Source organism: Macaca nemestrina, chromosome 10 (assembly GCF_043159975.1).
Source record: "Macaca nemestrina isolate mMacNem1 chromosome 10, mMacNem.hap1, whole genome shotgun sequence".
Lineage (NCBI taxonomy): Eukaryota > Metazoa > Chordata > Mammalia > Primates > Cercopithecidae > Macaca > Macaca nemestrina.
Window position 1 is genome coordinate 4,323,422 of NC_092134.1, and position 18,108 is coordinate 4,341,529.

The window sequence follows — 18,108 nt, forward strand, 5'->3', positions numbered from 1 at the left end:
AGCAAAAAAAAGTCTTCATCAAATCCAGGCTGCAGGTCAATGGCCTTGTCACTTGGGCTATTTGAGCTGTCAGAGCCCACGGCCGTAGAGGTATTGCTATTAGACTAGGTGCCCTGTGTGGTTTCTGGAAATCTCCAAAACAAGAAGCCCATTGGAGAGCCCAGGGTTCTGGAGCACAGCCACCTGTCTCTAACAGAGAAATAGATCCCATCATTCAAATACAAGCTGCAAGCAGTGGTGAGAGTGAGCGTCTATAGTGGGTTGAATGGTCCTTCCCTCATCAAGGACACATCCACAGAATGTGATCTTATTCGGTTTAAGAGTCTTTGCCAATGTCTTTAAGGAAACGATCTTGAGATGAGATAGTCTTAGATTGGGTGGGTGTTAAATCCAGTGAGCGTCCTTATGAGATGCAGGAAAGGAGAAGATACAGATAGAGAGAAGGAACTGCTGAGACAGACACAGACACTGGAGCGATGTGCCCACAAACCACAGGACACCAGGAGCCACCAGAAGTTGGAGGAGGCGAGGAAGGCTCCTCCCCTCAAGCCTTGAGAGGGAGCAGGCCCTGCCCACACCTTTATTTCAGACTCCTGTCCTCCAGAATGGTGAGAGAGTAAACCCTGTTGTTTTAAGCCACCAAATGAGAGGTAGTTGATAGTGGCAGCCCCGGGAAGCTAATACAGCATCTGGCTGTGCAATCAGAGCTGCCCATCCTGAACTGGGAGTCACCAGACCCTGAAGGTCATAAGGCTGCAACTCATATGGATTCCAGAAGCGATCCACCGAGGATCCACTGTAAGGTCTGCTGTATGACAGAAGTGACCTCTCTGGAATGAAGCCTGAGCCAGTCCACAGAGCACAGACACTCCATCCTGAGGGACAGCCCAGGCCTGGAGCCAGCCTCCGGTGTTTCTGAGATGCCTCTGTCTGCGCTGTCACAGATGGCCTCACGAGGGATTCCGAAAAGCCAGATGATACAGGAAAATCTCAAGCCTGGCTGAAAGATGGGTCTGCTTAGTAAACTGATACAGGCCACAGTCTACACGGCTGTCCCAAGAGGAGCTGGAAGAGCATTGAGTGAAATTCCTTTTAAGGGACAGAGCTCTGGACATGTGCCTTCTATCCATGTCACGTGGAGAGAGAAGTGGCTTCAGGTGAGGATACAGGTGCACTCCCAGGCAGTAGCAGGTGGTCTGGCTAGTTGGTTAGGCCCCCTTAAGGAGGAAGATGAAAAGCCTGGGGACAAAGAAGTCTGTACAAGGGGCATATGGCTGAACCTGTGGGAGCAGGCACAGAGCGTGACGTTCATCTATTGCACGTTAACACCAGACTGCAGAAGAGGCACTCAACAAGTGGACAGGATGACCTATGCATTAGAAGCCAGCCAGCCCTTGTCCTCAGCTACTCTGGTATGCTCAGTAACAGAACCAACAAAGAGGCAGAAACGGGTGCTGTCTCCGGGCCTAGCAGGACAGTTTGCCTCTTGCCAAGGAGGCTCTTGCCACTGTGGCTACCAAGTGCCTGAGTTGTTCTCTGGAGAGACTCGTGCTGGGCCCCCACATGGTTCATCCCGAAGATACTGTGCTAGATTCCCACCGCTGCTGGAACAAACAACCACCAAATGAGTGGCTTCAGACAACACACATGTATTATCTTATGGTTCTAGATGAGCATGGGTATTTCCCCTTTTATTTAGGTCTTCTTCAGTTTCTTTCAATAGTGTTTTGTAGTTTTCAATCTTCTGTGTAGATATTTTGCAGCTATGTTATAATGTTCCTACATAATTAGGGCTGTTCTAGCTTCCTTTTGAATAACTTTTATTATGATTGTCAAGTGTCTCTTCATCTCTAGTGATGCTTTTGCTGTAAGATGTTCTTTTTCTGACATTAGTATAGCTACGTTAGCCTTTTATTAGTGTTAACATTGTACATTTTACCATCATTCTTTTACTTTCAACTCCGCCAGCTGTGGCCCTGGGAAGGAGGCTCTGCACCTGTTTCTTCATCTATAACAGGTGGGTAAAGCACCTACCTCAGAAGGAGTTGTAAGTAAATAACTAAAAGATGTTTAACATCGGTCCTGGCATGGACTAAGTGCTCATTAAATGGAGTCTCTTATTATTGTTGCTGTGGCTACTAATATTAATAGGGAAGTGCAACTCTCCATTGACGCTGAGAGAGGAGTTTCTTTCATCAGACCTTCAAGTTTCTGAAAGACCACGAGAAGATAGGCTGGGGTATACAGGCAACTTCTGTCGACAATGGGGTGAGAGCGGAAGAATAGCAGAGTGGAGCCCCTGCCCATCGTGGTGTCAATCATTCTGTACTATAGCTGCCCCCCTCCTCTGCCTCTGCCCTCTGACTGTGAGCACCTTGAGGTCTCGGCCAGATGGAATCATCTTTGGCATGTTGCGCCGGGTCAGGCACGCAGCCGGTGTTCCATGAGTGTGTGCTGAGTAAGTAATTGAGCCAGCAACCGCGAGACAAGGTAGCCTTCTATTTCATTATGTGCACATGAAGGAAGAATTCCAGGCTTGCAGTTGTGTCTCTTTCTCTGGTTTCATACTTTAGTGAAAAGGCAGTGGCTTTTGTGAAGTGGCGCACACCTGTTTAACATTTGACCTGATTTGCAAAATGGGTTGACACACATCCTGGGAACGAATTAGAGGTTATGTGCCCACAGACCCATCCGGGGAATCACATGTTCACACACCAAGGGGAAATGGGCTTGGCAGGTGGCTGCAGGGCTGGTGCTCAGTGGGGAAGGTGTGTTGGAAATCTTTGATGACTGATCCAATTTGTTTTAGGGTTTAACAAGATGACTGTGTGCCCTCAAGCGGTAAGGTCATATTTAGCACTAAGATTGCAATGAAAGATAAATTTTGAACACCACGAGGCCCCCAAGTGACTGAACTCACCAACAGAAAGTGTTTAATGATAGTGGGTATCACTTACAGAGGTCGGAGTTACCAACCATCCGGGTGTTCCCTGGGAGGATTCCTGGAACATGGGTCTTCCAGGTTTAAATGAGGATAGTCCCAGAAGAAATGGAACCACCTGGTCACTGGAACATAGACTTTTATTTGTCTACCAACAACAACGGCAGGTTTTCCTTGAGCATCCTGCTTGAGGGAGGGAATTCTTCAGCCTGATTGTCTCAGGGCCTCAGAACTGGGGTAGCTCCATTGACCCGAGCAGACCACTGAGGGAGTTGCCCAAGGCCAGCAGTTGCCTTGCCGCCTGTTCACAGTTCATGCAGGATGGGGGTGGAGGTGGCTGTGACCTTGATTTTTTAGAGTCGGCATCTCAGTTTGTCACTCAATCTGCACCCAGGCTGGAGTGTAGTGATGAGATCTTAGCCCCCTGCAGCCTCGACCTCCTAGCTCGAGAGATCTTCCTGCCTCAGCCTCCTGAGTAGCTGGGACTACAGGTGTGCACATCAAGCCCGGTTAATTTTTAATTTTTTTGTAGAGACAGGGTCTTGCTATGTTGCTCAGGCTGGCCTTGAACTCCTGGGCTCAAGAGATCCTCCCACCTCAGCCCCCCCAAAGTGCTGGGGCTACAGGTATGAACCACCACACCCAGCAGACTGTGATCATCTTATAGTTTAACTCAGGGCAGAAACTAAGCATCCAGCATCACCTTCAACCACAATCCTCCTGTCCCTTGTTTGGAGCCCAGGTCTTTTCAAGAATTACAGAGCTAGCTGGGCAGGTACTCAGACACAGGAGTGGATGTGGTATCTAAAGGAAAGGTCCTGAAGCTTCTGTCCTCTCTCACTTCGAACCTGCAACCATGTGCTGAGGAGGCCGAGGTCTCCTGCAGCTTTGATTAGGAAAAGTCACAATATGTTCCACTCATCTGCTTCTCACAAGAAGAAAAATTGTTACTTGATGATGTCATGGGGATTCTAATCCCATATGGAGAATTTTTAGGATGATTTTCCATAACGATATAAATACCAGGCCCTCTAGGCAAATCCATGCAGACAGAAAATAGGGTGGTTGTGACTTAGGGCTGAGGAGAATGGGGAGTGGGGAGGTGATAGCTGAAGTGTATGGGTTTTCCTTTTGGAGGTGATGAAAATATTCTGAGACTGATGTGATGGTGGATGCACAACTCGGTGAATATACTAAAAAACATTAAGTTGGCCGGGTGCAGTGGCTCATGCCTGTAATCCCAGCACTTTGGGAGGCTGAGGTGGGCGGATCTCCTGAGGTCGGGAGTTCGAGACCAGACCAACCAACATGGAGAAACCCTGTATCTACTAAAAATACAAAACTAGCCAGGCATGGTGTCATATGCCTGTAATCCCAGCCACGCGGGAGGCTGAGGCAAGAGAATCGCTTGAACCCGAGAGGCAGAGGTTGCAGTGAGCTGAGATCATGCCGTTGCACTCCAGCCTGGGCAACAAGAGCGAAACTCTGTCTCAAAAAACAAACAAACAAAAAACATTAAGTTGTACACTTTAGGTGGATCAGTTTTATGGTATGTGAATGATGTCTCAATAAAGTTATTATTTTTAAAAAAACCTTAGCTTCTACCAAAAAATTTTCTTTTCCCAACCAATCAATAATATCAATCTCACCCAAATGTCAAACAAACAACAATAACAACAAATGCAAAACAGTCAAGGCAAAAGTAAACCTTTTCCCCAGAGGAGAGATTTCACACTGTTTCCCACCTGCTCCCAGGGTTTCCCTTCTTCTGTTAAGGACATTGGTAGTTTGCAAAGTTGGGGCTCAGACTGGCAGTGTTGGCATCTGGCATAGACCTGGAAGTCGTGAAAAAGGTAAATTTGGGAGCCCTGTCTTAGTCCTGTTAAACCAGAACCTCTGGAGACAGGGCCCGGCCATCTGCGTGTCATCAAGCTTTCCTGCTCACTGATTTTGGATACTGGTGTGGATGGTGGTGGGTTTATGAATGAACGCCCTCCTGCTTGCTGACTTTGAGCACTGGTGTGGATGATGGTGGATCTATGAATGAACACCCTTCTGCTCACTGACTCTGAATGCTGGTATGGATGACAGTGGGTCTATGAATGAACGCCCTCCTGCTCTCTGACTTTGAGCGCTGGTGTGGATGATGGTGGATCTATGAATGAACGCCCTTCTGCTCTCTGACTTTCAGTGCTGGTGTGGATGATGGTGGGTTTATGAATGAACGCCTTCCTGCTCTCTGACTTTGAGCACTGGTGTGGATGATGGTGGATCTATGAATGAACACCTTTCTGCTCACTGACTTTGAGCACTGGTGTGGATGATGGTAGATCTATGAATGAACGCCCTCCTGCTTGCTAACTTTGAGCACTGGTGTGGATGATGGTGGATCTATGAATGAATCACACTTCTGCTCACTGACTCTGAATGCTGGTATGGATGACGGTGGGTCTATGAATGAACGCCCTCCTGCTCTCTGACTTTGAGCGCTGGTGTGGATGATGGTGGATCTATGAATGAACGCCCTTCTGCTCTCTGACTTTCAGTGCTGGTGTGGATGATGGTGGGTTTATGAATGAACGCCTTCCTGCTCTCTGACTTTGAATGCTGGTACGGATGACGGTGGGTCTATGAATGAACGCCCTCCTGCTCTCTGACTTTGAGCGCTGGTGTGGATGATGGTGGATCTATGAATGAATGCCCTCCTGCTTGCTGCCTTTGAGCACAGGTGTGGATGACGGTGGGTCTATGAATAAACACCCTCCTGCTCATTGATTTTGGGTACTGGTGTGGATGACAGTGGGTCTGTGAATGAAAGTCCTTCTTATTAGGAATCACTGTGGATCGGTCAAGAAACCAAGAAGGAAAAAGTTTTTTTTTTCGAAAAAGATTTGGCAAATACATTGGTTTCCCTCTAGCCTAAGAGTTTAATTCTTCTGGGGTTATATATTTTGGGGTGGGAAATAGCAATTAAGTGAAATAAAACACACCCCACAAGACACTGACTTGTCAAGCCATGAAAAGCCTTTTAATGACAATTGGCATCACAGGTATAAATAAATATCTTCTTCTTTCCATCTATAATATGTGCTACAAATATATTTTTCAAAGGTCCAACCCAGGTTAGGAGGCTTCAAGGACCCTTTCTTAGCTACTGAGTTTAGTAATTAAAAAAATAAACACAAGAAACACCCCTGGAATCTTTGTGAGCGCCCCCCTGCGGAGAGCATGAGGACTGCCAGGCGTCTTCCTCCCGCAGCCGCAGCCAGTGGTGCACACGGAGAACTGGAGTCGGGTGATCACGAAGGGGCTTATTTCACTGGTGTGGTCTTCGCTGCCACATACGTGTCGCTTTGGATGAATGCGTTTTTTGCAATGTGCTGCTACACAATTATGCTGTTCAAAAACACAGTTGATAGACAATCTAACATAGATTTTATCTTTAGAGTTTATGCTGGTATACCCCACCCAACAAAGTAAGAAAAACAACTTAAAAACCCCCCAAACAGTTTTTGTCTTTGTTCATGTTCAGCATCAGTGATGTCTTGTGATAGACCCAGCCCACCAGGTTGGCTCTGATTATGCCTGGGAGTGGCCTCTTTTTTTTATTTAACCCAAATTTCTCCTATACAGGAACACCAACACGATGACAGGGGTGGAGTCCCGAGGGGTCAGGTGGTCCAGGCAGGGCTCTGTTCTCCTGCCACATCCCCTCCGTAGAGCCCCTCACAAGACCACACCTGCTGGCTTTGCCCTGTGGCAGTGGTGATGGATGAAGGACAGTTCCTCTCCTCCCCCAGAAGGCTTTGAGAGCTCCCTCCAATTGTACAAAACCAGCCACTATCAACAAAGCTGAAGGGATACAGAAAAACATTCAAGTTACTACTTAAACAATGGATTAATTGACATTGTTTCTAGGAACCCATCTAATGAATAGGAATGTAATTTATGTTTCATTTAGGAAAAATATACTCCTTGATTCTCAGAAATAAACATGAAATGTAAATGCAATGGAAGTCTAGGACACAGAAAGAAAAGAAAAAAAGGAAAAAGTGGAAAAGAAAAGAAAAGATGATCAAGTAAAGATTTAAAACCCTTAGTTCTAGCCCAAGAGGGATAGGAAATGTCTCCTCCCCAGCTGTGTGGTGACAGTTGAAGGCTATCCTCGGAAAAGTGAATAGTGAATTAAAATGGAAAATGTCTCTTAGCAGGCCCTATTTTTATATTTTGCTTCTTTATTAGAAATATAAACAGATGATTATTTCTCTTTTTGTCTTTTTGAATTTTTTAACAAATAATTTTTGGTAGCTTGTCTGTAGTATGTTTTGACTCATAAAATAACCTTCCTAATTTTGCCTGTGCAGTTCAATAACCTGGTCTGCGCTCCCCATGCCCCAGACTTTATTCCCCTGACCTCTGAAAATCCACCATCATTGACTGCTAAAAATCCCTTGATACAAAAATGTCTTTTCCTGACTTCAAAACTTTCCAACTGGTCTAGCATGGACCCCGGGACCGTCCCTTCTTAACCCCACTGACAACGCCTTCTGCCCCACTTGGGGCCAGTTTCCAGTACAAGGAAGGCATCCGGGCAGGGCCCTTTGGCTAGAGGGGCCTAAGCCTTATCTTTGAGTTTCTCCAGATAGTTTCTACGTTCCTTGGGGGCGCCCACAGCCATGTCTTGGCACACCCATTTGATGTCCTCATCGTTGCTACCGACGATGGAGTTCACCGTGGGGCAGCTGTCGTCCGGGGGGATGGTGGTGAAGGTGGTGAATTTCACCTTCTTCCTCTTGGAGGTGGGCGAGTGCAGAGTGTCCTGTTTCTGTTCTCTGCCCTGCCGCCCCCCGGGGTCGGCTGACCTGTGAATCTGGCTCTGCACGTGCTTGTGGGAGCCGCCATTGAGCAGGAGGTGGTTGCTCTCCTCGCAGGCCCCCGGTCCGCGGTCTATGATGGTGGTGTGCTCGTCCTGGGGCGGCGGCGCGTCCCCCATGCTCTCCCGGAACTCGGCCTCGTTGCCGAGCCACACCCAGTCGTGAGAATGGGTCATGGAGGCCTGACCTTCCAGGGGCACTTGCTTGTGCCTGTACTTCAGGGCAAAGGTGGCGCAGTTGATCAGGAAGACGAGGATGGCCAGGCAGAACACCCCCAGGAGGGCGTACATCCCTATCTCCAGGTCACTCAGGCCCCGTGGGGTCTGCACCAGGTCGTTTTCCTCCAGCCCACTCCCGGCCTTGGGGAGGTCCACGTGGGCTGGGAAGTTGGTGAAGTCGATGGGGATGTTCTGTAGCTGTCCCTCTCCTGCCAGCCTGCCCCCGTCTGCACGGCTGTTCTTCACCACTTTGTTGTCCAGCAGGGACCTGGCCGTGGTAGTGGCTCTCCGGAGAGCCCCTTCCTCACGCTCCACGGGAGAGCTGCCATAGAAGTGCCCATCGTGGCCTGTGCGCTCGTGGTGCTGACCCTTCTGCCGGCGGTCACTGGCGTGGTTCTTGATCTCATCTTCCTCATAGTCCCTGCCGGGGCTGGAGTCAGCATCGTTCTGTCCGAACTTGACCCTGACGTTGCCCACGCCCACGGCCAGGACGCTCTTGCGTTTGGATTTCTGGCAGGCCTCGGCGATCGTCATGTCCACTCGGACCAGTGGGCCCTGGCCTTCCCCTTCGGCCACCACAACGGGCCACCTGGGAGAGCGGGCCTGGGGGATGGACACGACGGCCTCGTCCTGGGAGGTGGCTGTCAGGGAGAAGTCCTTGGTGTCGTAGATGTCCAGGGGCGTCACCGAGCCATCGCTGAACTGCAGCCATGTGCTGAATACAGCCTCCTGCAGGGACACAGGCAGTTAGGAGACCACCTGGGGGATGCCTCTTCCCTTAGAAACCCCCTCCTAGGAGGACACCCAGTGAAACAGGGAGCAGGACCCCCATTCCAGACCCAGCAGCTCATGCATCTAGGGAGAAATCATACAGGTTTTCTATCAGGGGCAGATAAATCACTTTAATTTAAACGAGAACAAATTGGGGCATGACTAACAGCACCCTCATAATCCTTACCAGGAACAAACAAACGGCAAAACAAAAATCCCTGACTGAGATGAGGCTCCAGGTGGCTTTATCCACACAGTTATTGCTTGAATCAGTTAGCCGGTGCATCTTCACAGACAATGACTGGCTTCCAGGGCAGGCCCTGGTCATTTTGTCACACATTCTGTGATTAGTGGCCTGAGTATGATGAATGGATACAGCTGTTGTCTGTATCCAGCCTGATGACAAAGGCTGATGGGCGGGTAACACTGTCAGAACCAATGACATTAGAAAGGAACCTCCCCTCTTCTCCCTGCACTGCCCCCAGTGAATTAAGCTTTGCCTGAGAAACAAGAGAACAAGAGCATTTTGCCCTTTAAGGTTGACCCTGTTGTGCCACTGCAGATGCTTTGCTTGGCTGTAGCTGGGCAGCAGTGATGTGTGGGGTGCAGCGCATGGCATTGGCTGGTGGGCCCAGTTCAATTGTGCTGCCTTTGTTCTGCATGGGTAGCTTTTGTGGAGATTCCCATCAGAGGGAAAGAGGAAGCTAAGGGCCAGTGTGAAGGCGTTGAGTTTATTTCGCACACTCACTATACTTCTGTCAGTGGCCCAACAGCTATGTAAAAATGATTTCCCATTGTGGGGACTGGTCGAAAACATTTGACTTTATGTGCCTGGCTTCTTTTACTCAAAATAATGTCTTCCAGGCTCATCCACATTGCTGCAAATGGCAATATTTCATTCTTTTTTATGGCTGAATAATATTCCAAAAAAAGTGGAAAGCTAGTGGCCTAGAAATGCCACTCATACCCATGCCCATGGGACTGGTAGATTCTCGTGAGCACAAGGCTTCCTGCTCTCTCGCCTCCTCCCCAGGGCAATAATGACATCCTCTCCCCTTTGTGTGCCCACAGCAAACATAACCCCACAGAAGGCTTTGTTCTTGACTTAGCCACGGGTACTTCTATTCTGCTTCCAAGAGCGGGAACTCCCTGAGGACAGAGATGCTTAGTGGCGGCTCAATCCCCAGCACCTAGGACAGAGCCTGGGTGTAGCTGGGGAATAGTTTTTCCTGTATGAATAGAGGAGGGTGAAAAGTGCAATCCTAATCACAAGAAGACAGCCCACATCCACTGGGCACTTGCTGTGGGTCAGGTGTTGTTTGCAGTTATTACAGAATGCATTTTCTCCTCTTTCACAAAGTAGGATGGGCTATGCTTCCTGCCCAAAGAGAGGTTAAGAACTGTGCTCACATGCACACATATGTTAATTGCAGCACTATTCACAATAGCAAAGACATAGAGTCACAATAGCGAAGACACAAAGTCAACCTAAATGGCACCTGATCCACAGCAAGTACCCAGTGGATACAGGCTCTCTACTTTGTGATTAGAATTGCATATTTCAGCCTTCTCCATTCATCTAGGAAAAACTCTCCAGCCCATTAGTGATAAACGCGATAAAGAAAATGTGGTACACATATACCGTGGAATACTATGCAGCCATAAAAAGAACAAGATCCCATCTTTGCAGGGACACAGATGGAGCTAGAGGTCATTATCCTTAGCAAACTGACACAGAAACAGAAAACCAAACACTGCATGTTCTCACTTATAAGTGAGAGCTAAATGATGAGAACACATGGACAGAGAGAAGGGAACAGCACACACTGGGCCTATTGGAGGGTGGAGGGTGGGACCAGGGAGAGGATCAAGAATAATAACTAATGGGTTCTAGGCTTAATACCTGGGTCATGAAATAATCTGTACAACTAACCCCCATGACACAAGTGTAGCTATGTGAGAAACCTGCACAAGTACCCCTGAACTGAAAATAAAAGTTAAAAAAATAAAAAAAGAAATATGTCCAGTCATATCGTCAGGAAGAGGCAGGAGCAGGGCTGGAACTGGTGTGGCTTCAGAGCTGAGCTCTTGGCCACTGTGCTAGGGACCCCCTGGAACAGCCACTGCCGGAGCCCATTTTATCAGCCCACAAAGACCACAGCGACTCGCTCTCTGCTGAAAAGGCCGCGTAGCTGCCTCCTTTCCTCCCCGCCTTTTTCACAGCAAACCAGGTCTGACCTCGTGGCCTTCCTGGACCTTTGTCCCCATCCATCCCGGACACTGTCATTGCAGCCCAGGGAGGCAGCAGCAACCTCTCCGCGGGCGGGTTATAGGAAAATCCTACCTGCGGAGCCAGAGATACGCAGCAAAGCTTGTGTGTGCTCTGAGCATGGGATGGAGATGTTGCCACTCAACATCAAAAGCCCACACTTGGATGTGATAACTACCTCTGTGGTATGGGAATGGGGAGAAAAGAAAGTCACTTGAAGTTGGACCTGGGCAAATGCAAATACAACCTCCTTCAGAACAAAACAAAGCTGAGCAACCAGGGCTGAAGAGGTGCTCATGATACAAAGAAAGAAAGGTTACACTCTGTAGGTGGGAAGGCTGCACTATGAGAAGGGTGCATTAAACATTTACACAGGAAGGTGAGCAGACTGATATGTGAGATCACAGAAGACTCCAAAGCCTATAACACAAAGGAAACCAACAGAAAACAATAGTCTATGAAATAAAACATAACATAAAACAAATGAACAAAAATAGTCTATGAAATAAAAGTAAAAAGAAATTTAAAAATTTAATTAAAAAATTAAAGAGACATTAAAAGGAGTTGAAATCATCCCAATAAAAGCAAATGGGGTCTGGGTGCAGTGGCTCACACCTGTAATCCCAACACTTTAGGAGGTGAGGCAGGCAGATCACCTGAGGTCAGGAGTTCAAGACCAGCCTGGCCAACATGGGAAACCCCATCCCTACAAAAAATACGAAAATTAGCCCAATGTGGTGGCAGGTGCCTGTAGTCCCAGCTACTTGGAGGCTGAGGCAGAATAACTGCTTGAACCCAGTTGGTGGAGGTTGCAGTGAGCCAAGATTGCACCACTGCACTCTAGCCTGGGTTACAGAGTGAGACTCTGTCAAAAAAAAAAAAAAAAAAAGTGAATGAAAACAGAGCAGGAAGGAAGGGGTGCAAAGGGACATGTAGAATTAATAGAAATGAAAAATACAGTCACTGAAATGAGTGACTCAATGGGTAGTTCGAACAGCAGATGAGACGTTCGAGGAGAGAATTACTGCAGTGGGAGACAAAGCCCCCTACGTCACCCCAGATAGAACCACAGGCATATCAAGAAATAAAACTGTGAATGGGCAGGTGAAAAGAAATAAAGGAGAGAATGAGAATGGCCGATGCTTGTTTGGTAGGAATTCCAGAAGGAAACATTGGAGTAGCTTGGGAGCAGCCAGTGTTCACAGCAATGATAACTCTACATCCCACAGGACGGAGGAAGAATGCTAGTGATTAAAAAAAGAATTCTCATGACATCGTTCGAGCATCTGCATCTAGCTGTAGCTGAAGATCCAAATGCCTGGACACGCCCTGATGCATTCTGCTGTGTGTGAAGGCAGGCTGAGCTGGGTTGGGTCGTATCACTTGTGATCATAAGCCCTGGCCAACACCAGCTGGCTCTGACGGGTGAACCTGTGCAGGAAGTTTTAGGAGGGTGTGGAGCTGTCTTTGGGTGGCTGCCCAGTCAGCTCCTCCTAGCTCAACTTTCAATGTTCAACTTTGCTTTTTTTTTTTAAACTTATTTTTTTGCCCAAGGTCACTCTCTGGCTTCTGGAATCCAAGTGGTTGTGCCTACAGCAAGATGTGCCAAGGAGTGAATAACCACTGTGGGCAGCCCCCATGAAGGACTCACGGAAGTTGTTATATTTATCCCAGATCCCTTGCCCCTCAAGTGCAGTAACTCTTCTGGCCTGTCTAGACTGGCGTACAGTCACCCAGCAGACAGGAGCTCCGACTGCCCTTGGTGGTGGCTGAGTTGGTAACACAATCTACTCGTTGCATTTTTCTTCCTTCCATCACCCCTGACTTCTCTACTGGTGTCGTCTTTACCACCTGAATAAACTACTTGCACCTGAATGCTTGTCTCAGGTTCGGCTTCTGAGAAGACCAAAACTAAGACAGAAGACATGGCTCAGGGATGTTGGCGCTCACCCTTGTCTCCTCTGTCCATATCAGCTGATGAATCACACATTCCGACAAGTCCTTCTAATGCCTCAACCTCATGCACAAATACCAAGTGATTTCTCCTTTCATTTTTCTATCCTACTTTCTTTAGAGCAAACAAGGCACAGGGGAACATGCAGGCTACTACCCTCTATTTGTAGGTGTTAAAACCTTTCAGATTTTCTATTTCAAAGTTGAAAATACCACGAACAAGGTGCCAGCCGTCTACACTCTAAGGGCTGAGATAAAAGACTGAACAGTGTGCAAGTTCATTGTGGCTGACGTTTCATCTTGACTTAATTTTTCTTCACAAACTAGATGGGGAAAGAAGTTAACATAAAACAAGCCCCCGAACAGCAGACAATCAGAATTAAAGCCTCAGAACACCGTTGGTTTGCCAAGATCCATCTCCATCAGCCCTGCTGCATGATTGAGACTAACTTCTTCCATTCGCTCATTACAGAGAGGCTGGAATGTGGTGTTGCATCAGGAGAAGCCAACACATTTCCCCAAAGATGAGAACTTCTGAATGACTTAAAATAACACATGCCCAGAAATGATTTAGAGCTCTATCCTTTCAAGAGTCGTGTCTGCAAATCAGGTGAACTACGTCCACAAATCCCCCTGAATCAGTGCTGGGGACGCCAATTACTGTCCACTGATGAAGACAGATGGGCAACGGGAGATGGGCAGCGGCTGGCCATGCCCCATGACAAGGGGGTTGCAATGCCAATCGTCCACCCTAATTCATTATCCATTCTCAGCAAACAGCTTCATGCTTTCAGCTTTCTCTCTCCCACTTTCCTCTGATCTTTTTTCTTCTTAATCCCAAATGTGAAAGTATTACTCTGCTCTTTGTAAACCAGAAAACACCATGCTGATTTCCTGCCCCGTCCGCCCCCAAAGAGAAGACTTGAAGAAGCCAGTGCTGTGGACTGGATGAGGACCTGCATGCACCCCCGGTCCCTCCTGCTGACACTCTGGGGCAAAATCAGGTAGCAACTCTCTCCTCATTAGGCAGAATTCCTAGAATGGCCCACCAAAGATGTTCTGCCCCAATTCCCAGACCATGTGTGTGGGATGAGTGACCGCTGTCATGATTATGTTACACTGTTACATGGCACAGTTGATAGAGTGGCCTTCCTGGATTATCTGGGTGAGTCCAGTGAAATCACATGAGTCCTTCAAAGCGGAGTGATTTCTCTAGCTGGTGACAGAAGGGACAGGTGGAGAGACTGGAAGCATGAGAAAGACTCCATGCATTGTTGCTAGTGTTGAAGCCGATGAGGGTAGAGTGGGGAGTCAGAAGGAATGCAGGTGGACTTGAGGAACTAAGAGAGGATTCCGGCAAATAACCTGCCAAGAATTGGCAACCTCAGTCCTACAACTGCAAAGATCTGGATTCTGCCACCACACAAATAATTCTGGAAGAAGATTCTTCCTTAGAGCCTAAGAACTTAGGCAACCAACACTGTGATTTCAGCCTTCTGATACTCTGAGCATGAACCCAGCTGAGCCCACCCACTGCACTGTGAGCTGATAAGTGTGTGTGTTTTCAGCTGCTAAGTGTGTGGCGGCTGTTACACAGCAGCAGATAACGGGCGTGTCTCTGAGCACCGAGCATCTTCACCGTAGCTCATCACAGACCCCACTACTGGACAAGGCAGCCACATGGATTTTGCACAGCCTGCACTGCTCGCTTACAACACCAGCCCAGCCCCTGTAGGCATTTGAGCTTGCAGTCCTTGAACTGCACTGAAATCCTGCACTATGGCTGCAACTTTCCAATCCCCCGCTAGAAGAACGCAAGCCCCCAGACTTTGTCATCATGCCTGCACCCTTGGCCGCCGCCGCCCTCTGTTCTCATCATCATGCCTCTGCTTTGTAACACTATCCTGTTCCTGCTGGTGCATGTCAAGGGATCCCAACCCCTACTGCTAACCCGTGCGCCCTGTTGCCTGTCCCAGCCACGTGATAGCTGCTCCAGCATTGCTCAGTCCACAGTAGGGTGTGGATTTAATCTGAGCTTCCTCCCCAGACCGCCTGCCTCTTGCTGCAAGTCACCAGAGGAAACTGGGTTTGAAGCAGAGTGTTGCGAGTCAAGACTGTCTGCTCTGATGGAGCATCCAAGGCCCTGCGTGCTTTCACTAAAATTGTGATTGTAACAACAGCAGCCGTTCCCAGGAACAGAGCTAACACCGGCTGGCATGTGCCAGCCACTGTTTTTAGCACTCAACGTCGTTAAGCCTAATTTAATTTGCAAGCGGACTCTTCACAGGTGTTGTTACTTTCTCATTAAGAATTGAGACTCGGGTGAGGCATCTTGCCTGAGGTTACATAGGAGGTAAGGGACACAGCTGTGATACCATCTGGGCCTTCTGGCTCCTAACTCTGTACTCTTCTCATAAGTATTGTCCCAATGATGACATCAGAAGCAGAAAGTCCTGCAGACAAGGCAAATACCCACATGCAGGTTGTTAAGGTCAGACAAACCCATCCTGGCGGTGTTACGTGGGTCATTCTCCCTGCTCTCTCATTTCCTGTCTTCCAGCTCAGCTCTGAGAGTCAGTCAGTCACTCAACCAACATTTACTGAGCACCTACTATGTGCTGGCCCTGTGATGGTCACCAGGGATACAGCGATGAACAGGACGCTTGTCTTGTAGAAGCCTATATCCCATGGAGGAGAAACATGCTTTATGTAGTAGGAAATGGGGCCGACTCAGACCCATTTGCTATGAGCGAAGGCATTTATGAGAAGAGGGTATCATAACTGGGTATGAAAATGAGAATGAGCCATGCTCAGTGGTGAGGGTGGTGTATCCCAGGCAAAAGCAACAGCAATTGCAAAACCCCTAAAGGGGAGTGTGTGCCTCAAATAGGATGAAAGAGACCAAGGGCTGCAGAGGATAAAGTCAGAGATATAGCCAGGAACTATGTCTTGTGGGGTCATGTGGGCTGTCAAAGAATATGGTATCTTTCTAAGTGCAATGGGAAGTCATTGGAGCATTTTAAGCCAGTAAAAGGCATGATGTGGTTTATGGTTTTAAAGGCTTACTTTGCTCTTGAGAAGAGAGGGGAGTGCAGGGGTAAGAACAGCAGCCAGGAGACCTGGTGAGGAGGCTGGTAAATGGTCTGTGTTGCTCAAAAGCTATGTGGGTAAGATGAGCGAGCACTTTGTCTGCAATGACATGGCTTCCAGTGTGGAATGTGGTTCTGTTAACCTACCCCCATTTTCTCACTCCACCCTGCCCCTTTGCTGAAGCAGGCACAGTGACTGACCCCGCTCCCTCTGAACCTCTGGCATTTGGCCCCCTACCTGTTTGGGGGTCCGCAGCAGCTCCTCAGCTGTGACCACAGCTGTTATGGCCTTGCTGTTTTCTGCGTTGGGGTAAAGGGTGACAGACAGCCCAGCCACGAGCTGGATGGCCAAGTCTGTCACCGACACTTTGTCATCTAGGACGGTTATTGTCTTCTCTGCCAGGATGGAGTCAGACAGTGGAGACAACACCTGTGGGATTGGCAGGACACAAGGAAAATCCATCACACCTGTTTCCAGATGTTAGCCCCTTCCCCAGCAATATTTCTTCCATCCCAACAGGCCTGAGGTCCAGAATACAGGGCAAAGGAGTTACATATCTACTTCACTCTATTCGCTGGCCCATCCCATGCCTTCGTGAGAATCAAAGTTACCCTTTCCCCAAGACACCTTAATTCTCCCTGTTGAAAAATCGGAATAGATATTAAAATCCATTCTGTCTTTAAAAGGGAATGACTCCTCCTATTTAGATGAAGTACACTTGTACAGTGCACAACCTGGTTAACTGTACATGGTGATCTTGTTGAACAGACTCATGAAGAGTTGAATTATAAATTTATAAAAGTGGATTATACATAGCTCACTCCTCCCACCACCACCACAATGTATCCTCTGCCAAAACATTGCTTTCTGCCTCATCTTGTAAGCCAAATGTTGGGCTTGAGATGTCCAGGGGAAATGATAGGAATGTGTTAACCATTTCCACATGTAGTGTAAGGATCCCGAATGACATCCAGAAAGGTGGATTCAGTAGGTGGGACTTGAGGGATTGAGGAAAAGGCTGTCCAGGCCCCATCATCTGTCCTGAAATTTTACCATTCTATACACTTCCTCCAGTGAAAAAGAAGGAGCAGGATTTCAGAGAGAGTTTGTTGAATAAGTAAATGGCAGCAAGACAGAATGACTGGAAGAAGGAAGAAATGAGAGGAAGAATCCATGCTTTTTCCCTGAGCCACTGGTAGAAGCGGTGCATGGAGAAGACAATGGCTACTTCTAAGAAGGCATAGGGGGAATAAGTTAGAACAGTGTGTGTTCAGAAGGAGAATCAGAGTAGGATGGGGGTGCTGGGAGGTGATGGGAGTGGTGGAGGCAGCCATTGAGAATGAGGTCACATGGCGAGCTAAGAGGGTGCAGCTGCCACCTTCTCCATTCTGTTTGGAAGGAGGCTGGACTCAAGGTCTGGCCTGGGCTCATCTTCCTGCGTCCCCACGATGCAATCTGGAGCCATCATGGGGTTGAGGAATTGGCCACAATGACCTGCCCACTCATTGAGTCTCCCTCAATACTGCACACATGCCCAGTGCTGGGGACACAGAGACTCCCAGCTCCCTACCTGGATGGTCGTCATCCCAACCTCTCGCCCGACCAGGACCCGGCTGTCCTGGAGGGTGGCCACGTGAGGTTCCTCCAGCTTCATGAAGTCTGCCACCAGGTGAGTGATGTCGAACTGCCAGTCGGGACTAAGCAGGTAGCTCGGCTGGCCCCATGGGCCGGCGCCCTCGGACACAAACTGGGTGAGGACCCGCACGGTGGCGTGCTGGTACTGCAGCGCGCAGCCCCGGCCTCGCCGCTCCTCCTCATCCTCATCCTCGCTCTCACGAGTGGGCCTTGTGGGAAGGGACAAAGAGCTCTCAGATCCAGGGAGAGGCGTCTAAGATGTTCTTGAGACAGGCAGGCACCCGCCTCAACCTCAAGGAGATCACATTGAAGACACGAGCCCCCGGACCACGCAAGGGGCACCAAGCCTATCTTTAG

The 18,108-nt window shown here is 48.5% G+C and overlaps 1 protein-coding gene across 2 annotated transcripts in view; it reads right to left on the reverse strand.

The window, feature by feature from the left end:
• Nucleotides 1-5,945: 5,945 nt before the first annotated feature.
• LOC105493325 (transmembrane protein 132C) overlaps nt 5,946-18,108 on the reverse strand; it is a 434,894-nt gene continuing 422,731 nt past the window's right edge. For both annotated transcript variants that reach the window (XM_011760893.3, XM_071070804.1), the window contains 3 exons: nt 17,687-17,960; nt 16,354-16,545; nt 5,946-8,762 (listed from right to left, as the gene is read on the reverse strand). In XM_011760893.3, coding sequence (XP_011759195.2) covers nt 7,557-8,762; nt 16,354-16,545; nt 17,687-17,960 — 1,672 coding nt within the window. In that variant the 3' untranslated portion in view covers nt 5,946-7,556. The remainder of the gene's footprint in view (nt 8,763-16,353; nt 16,546-17,686; nt 17,961-18,108) is intronic.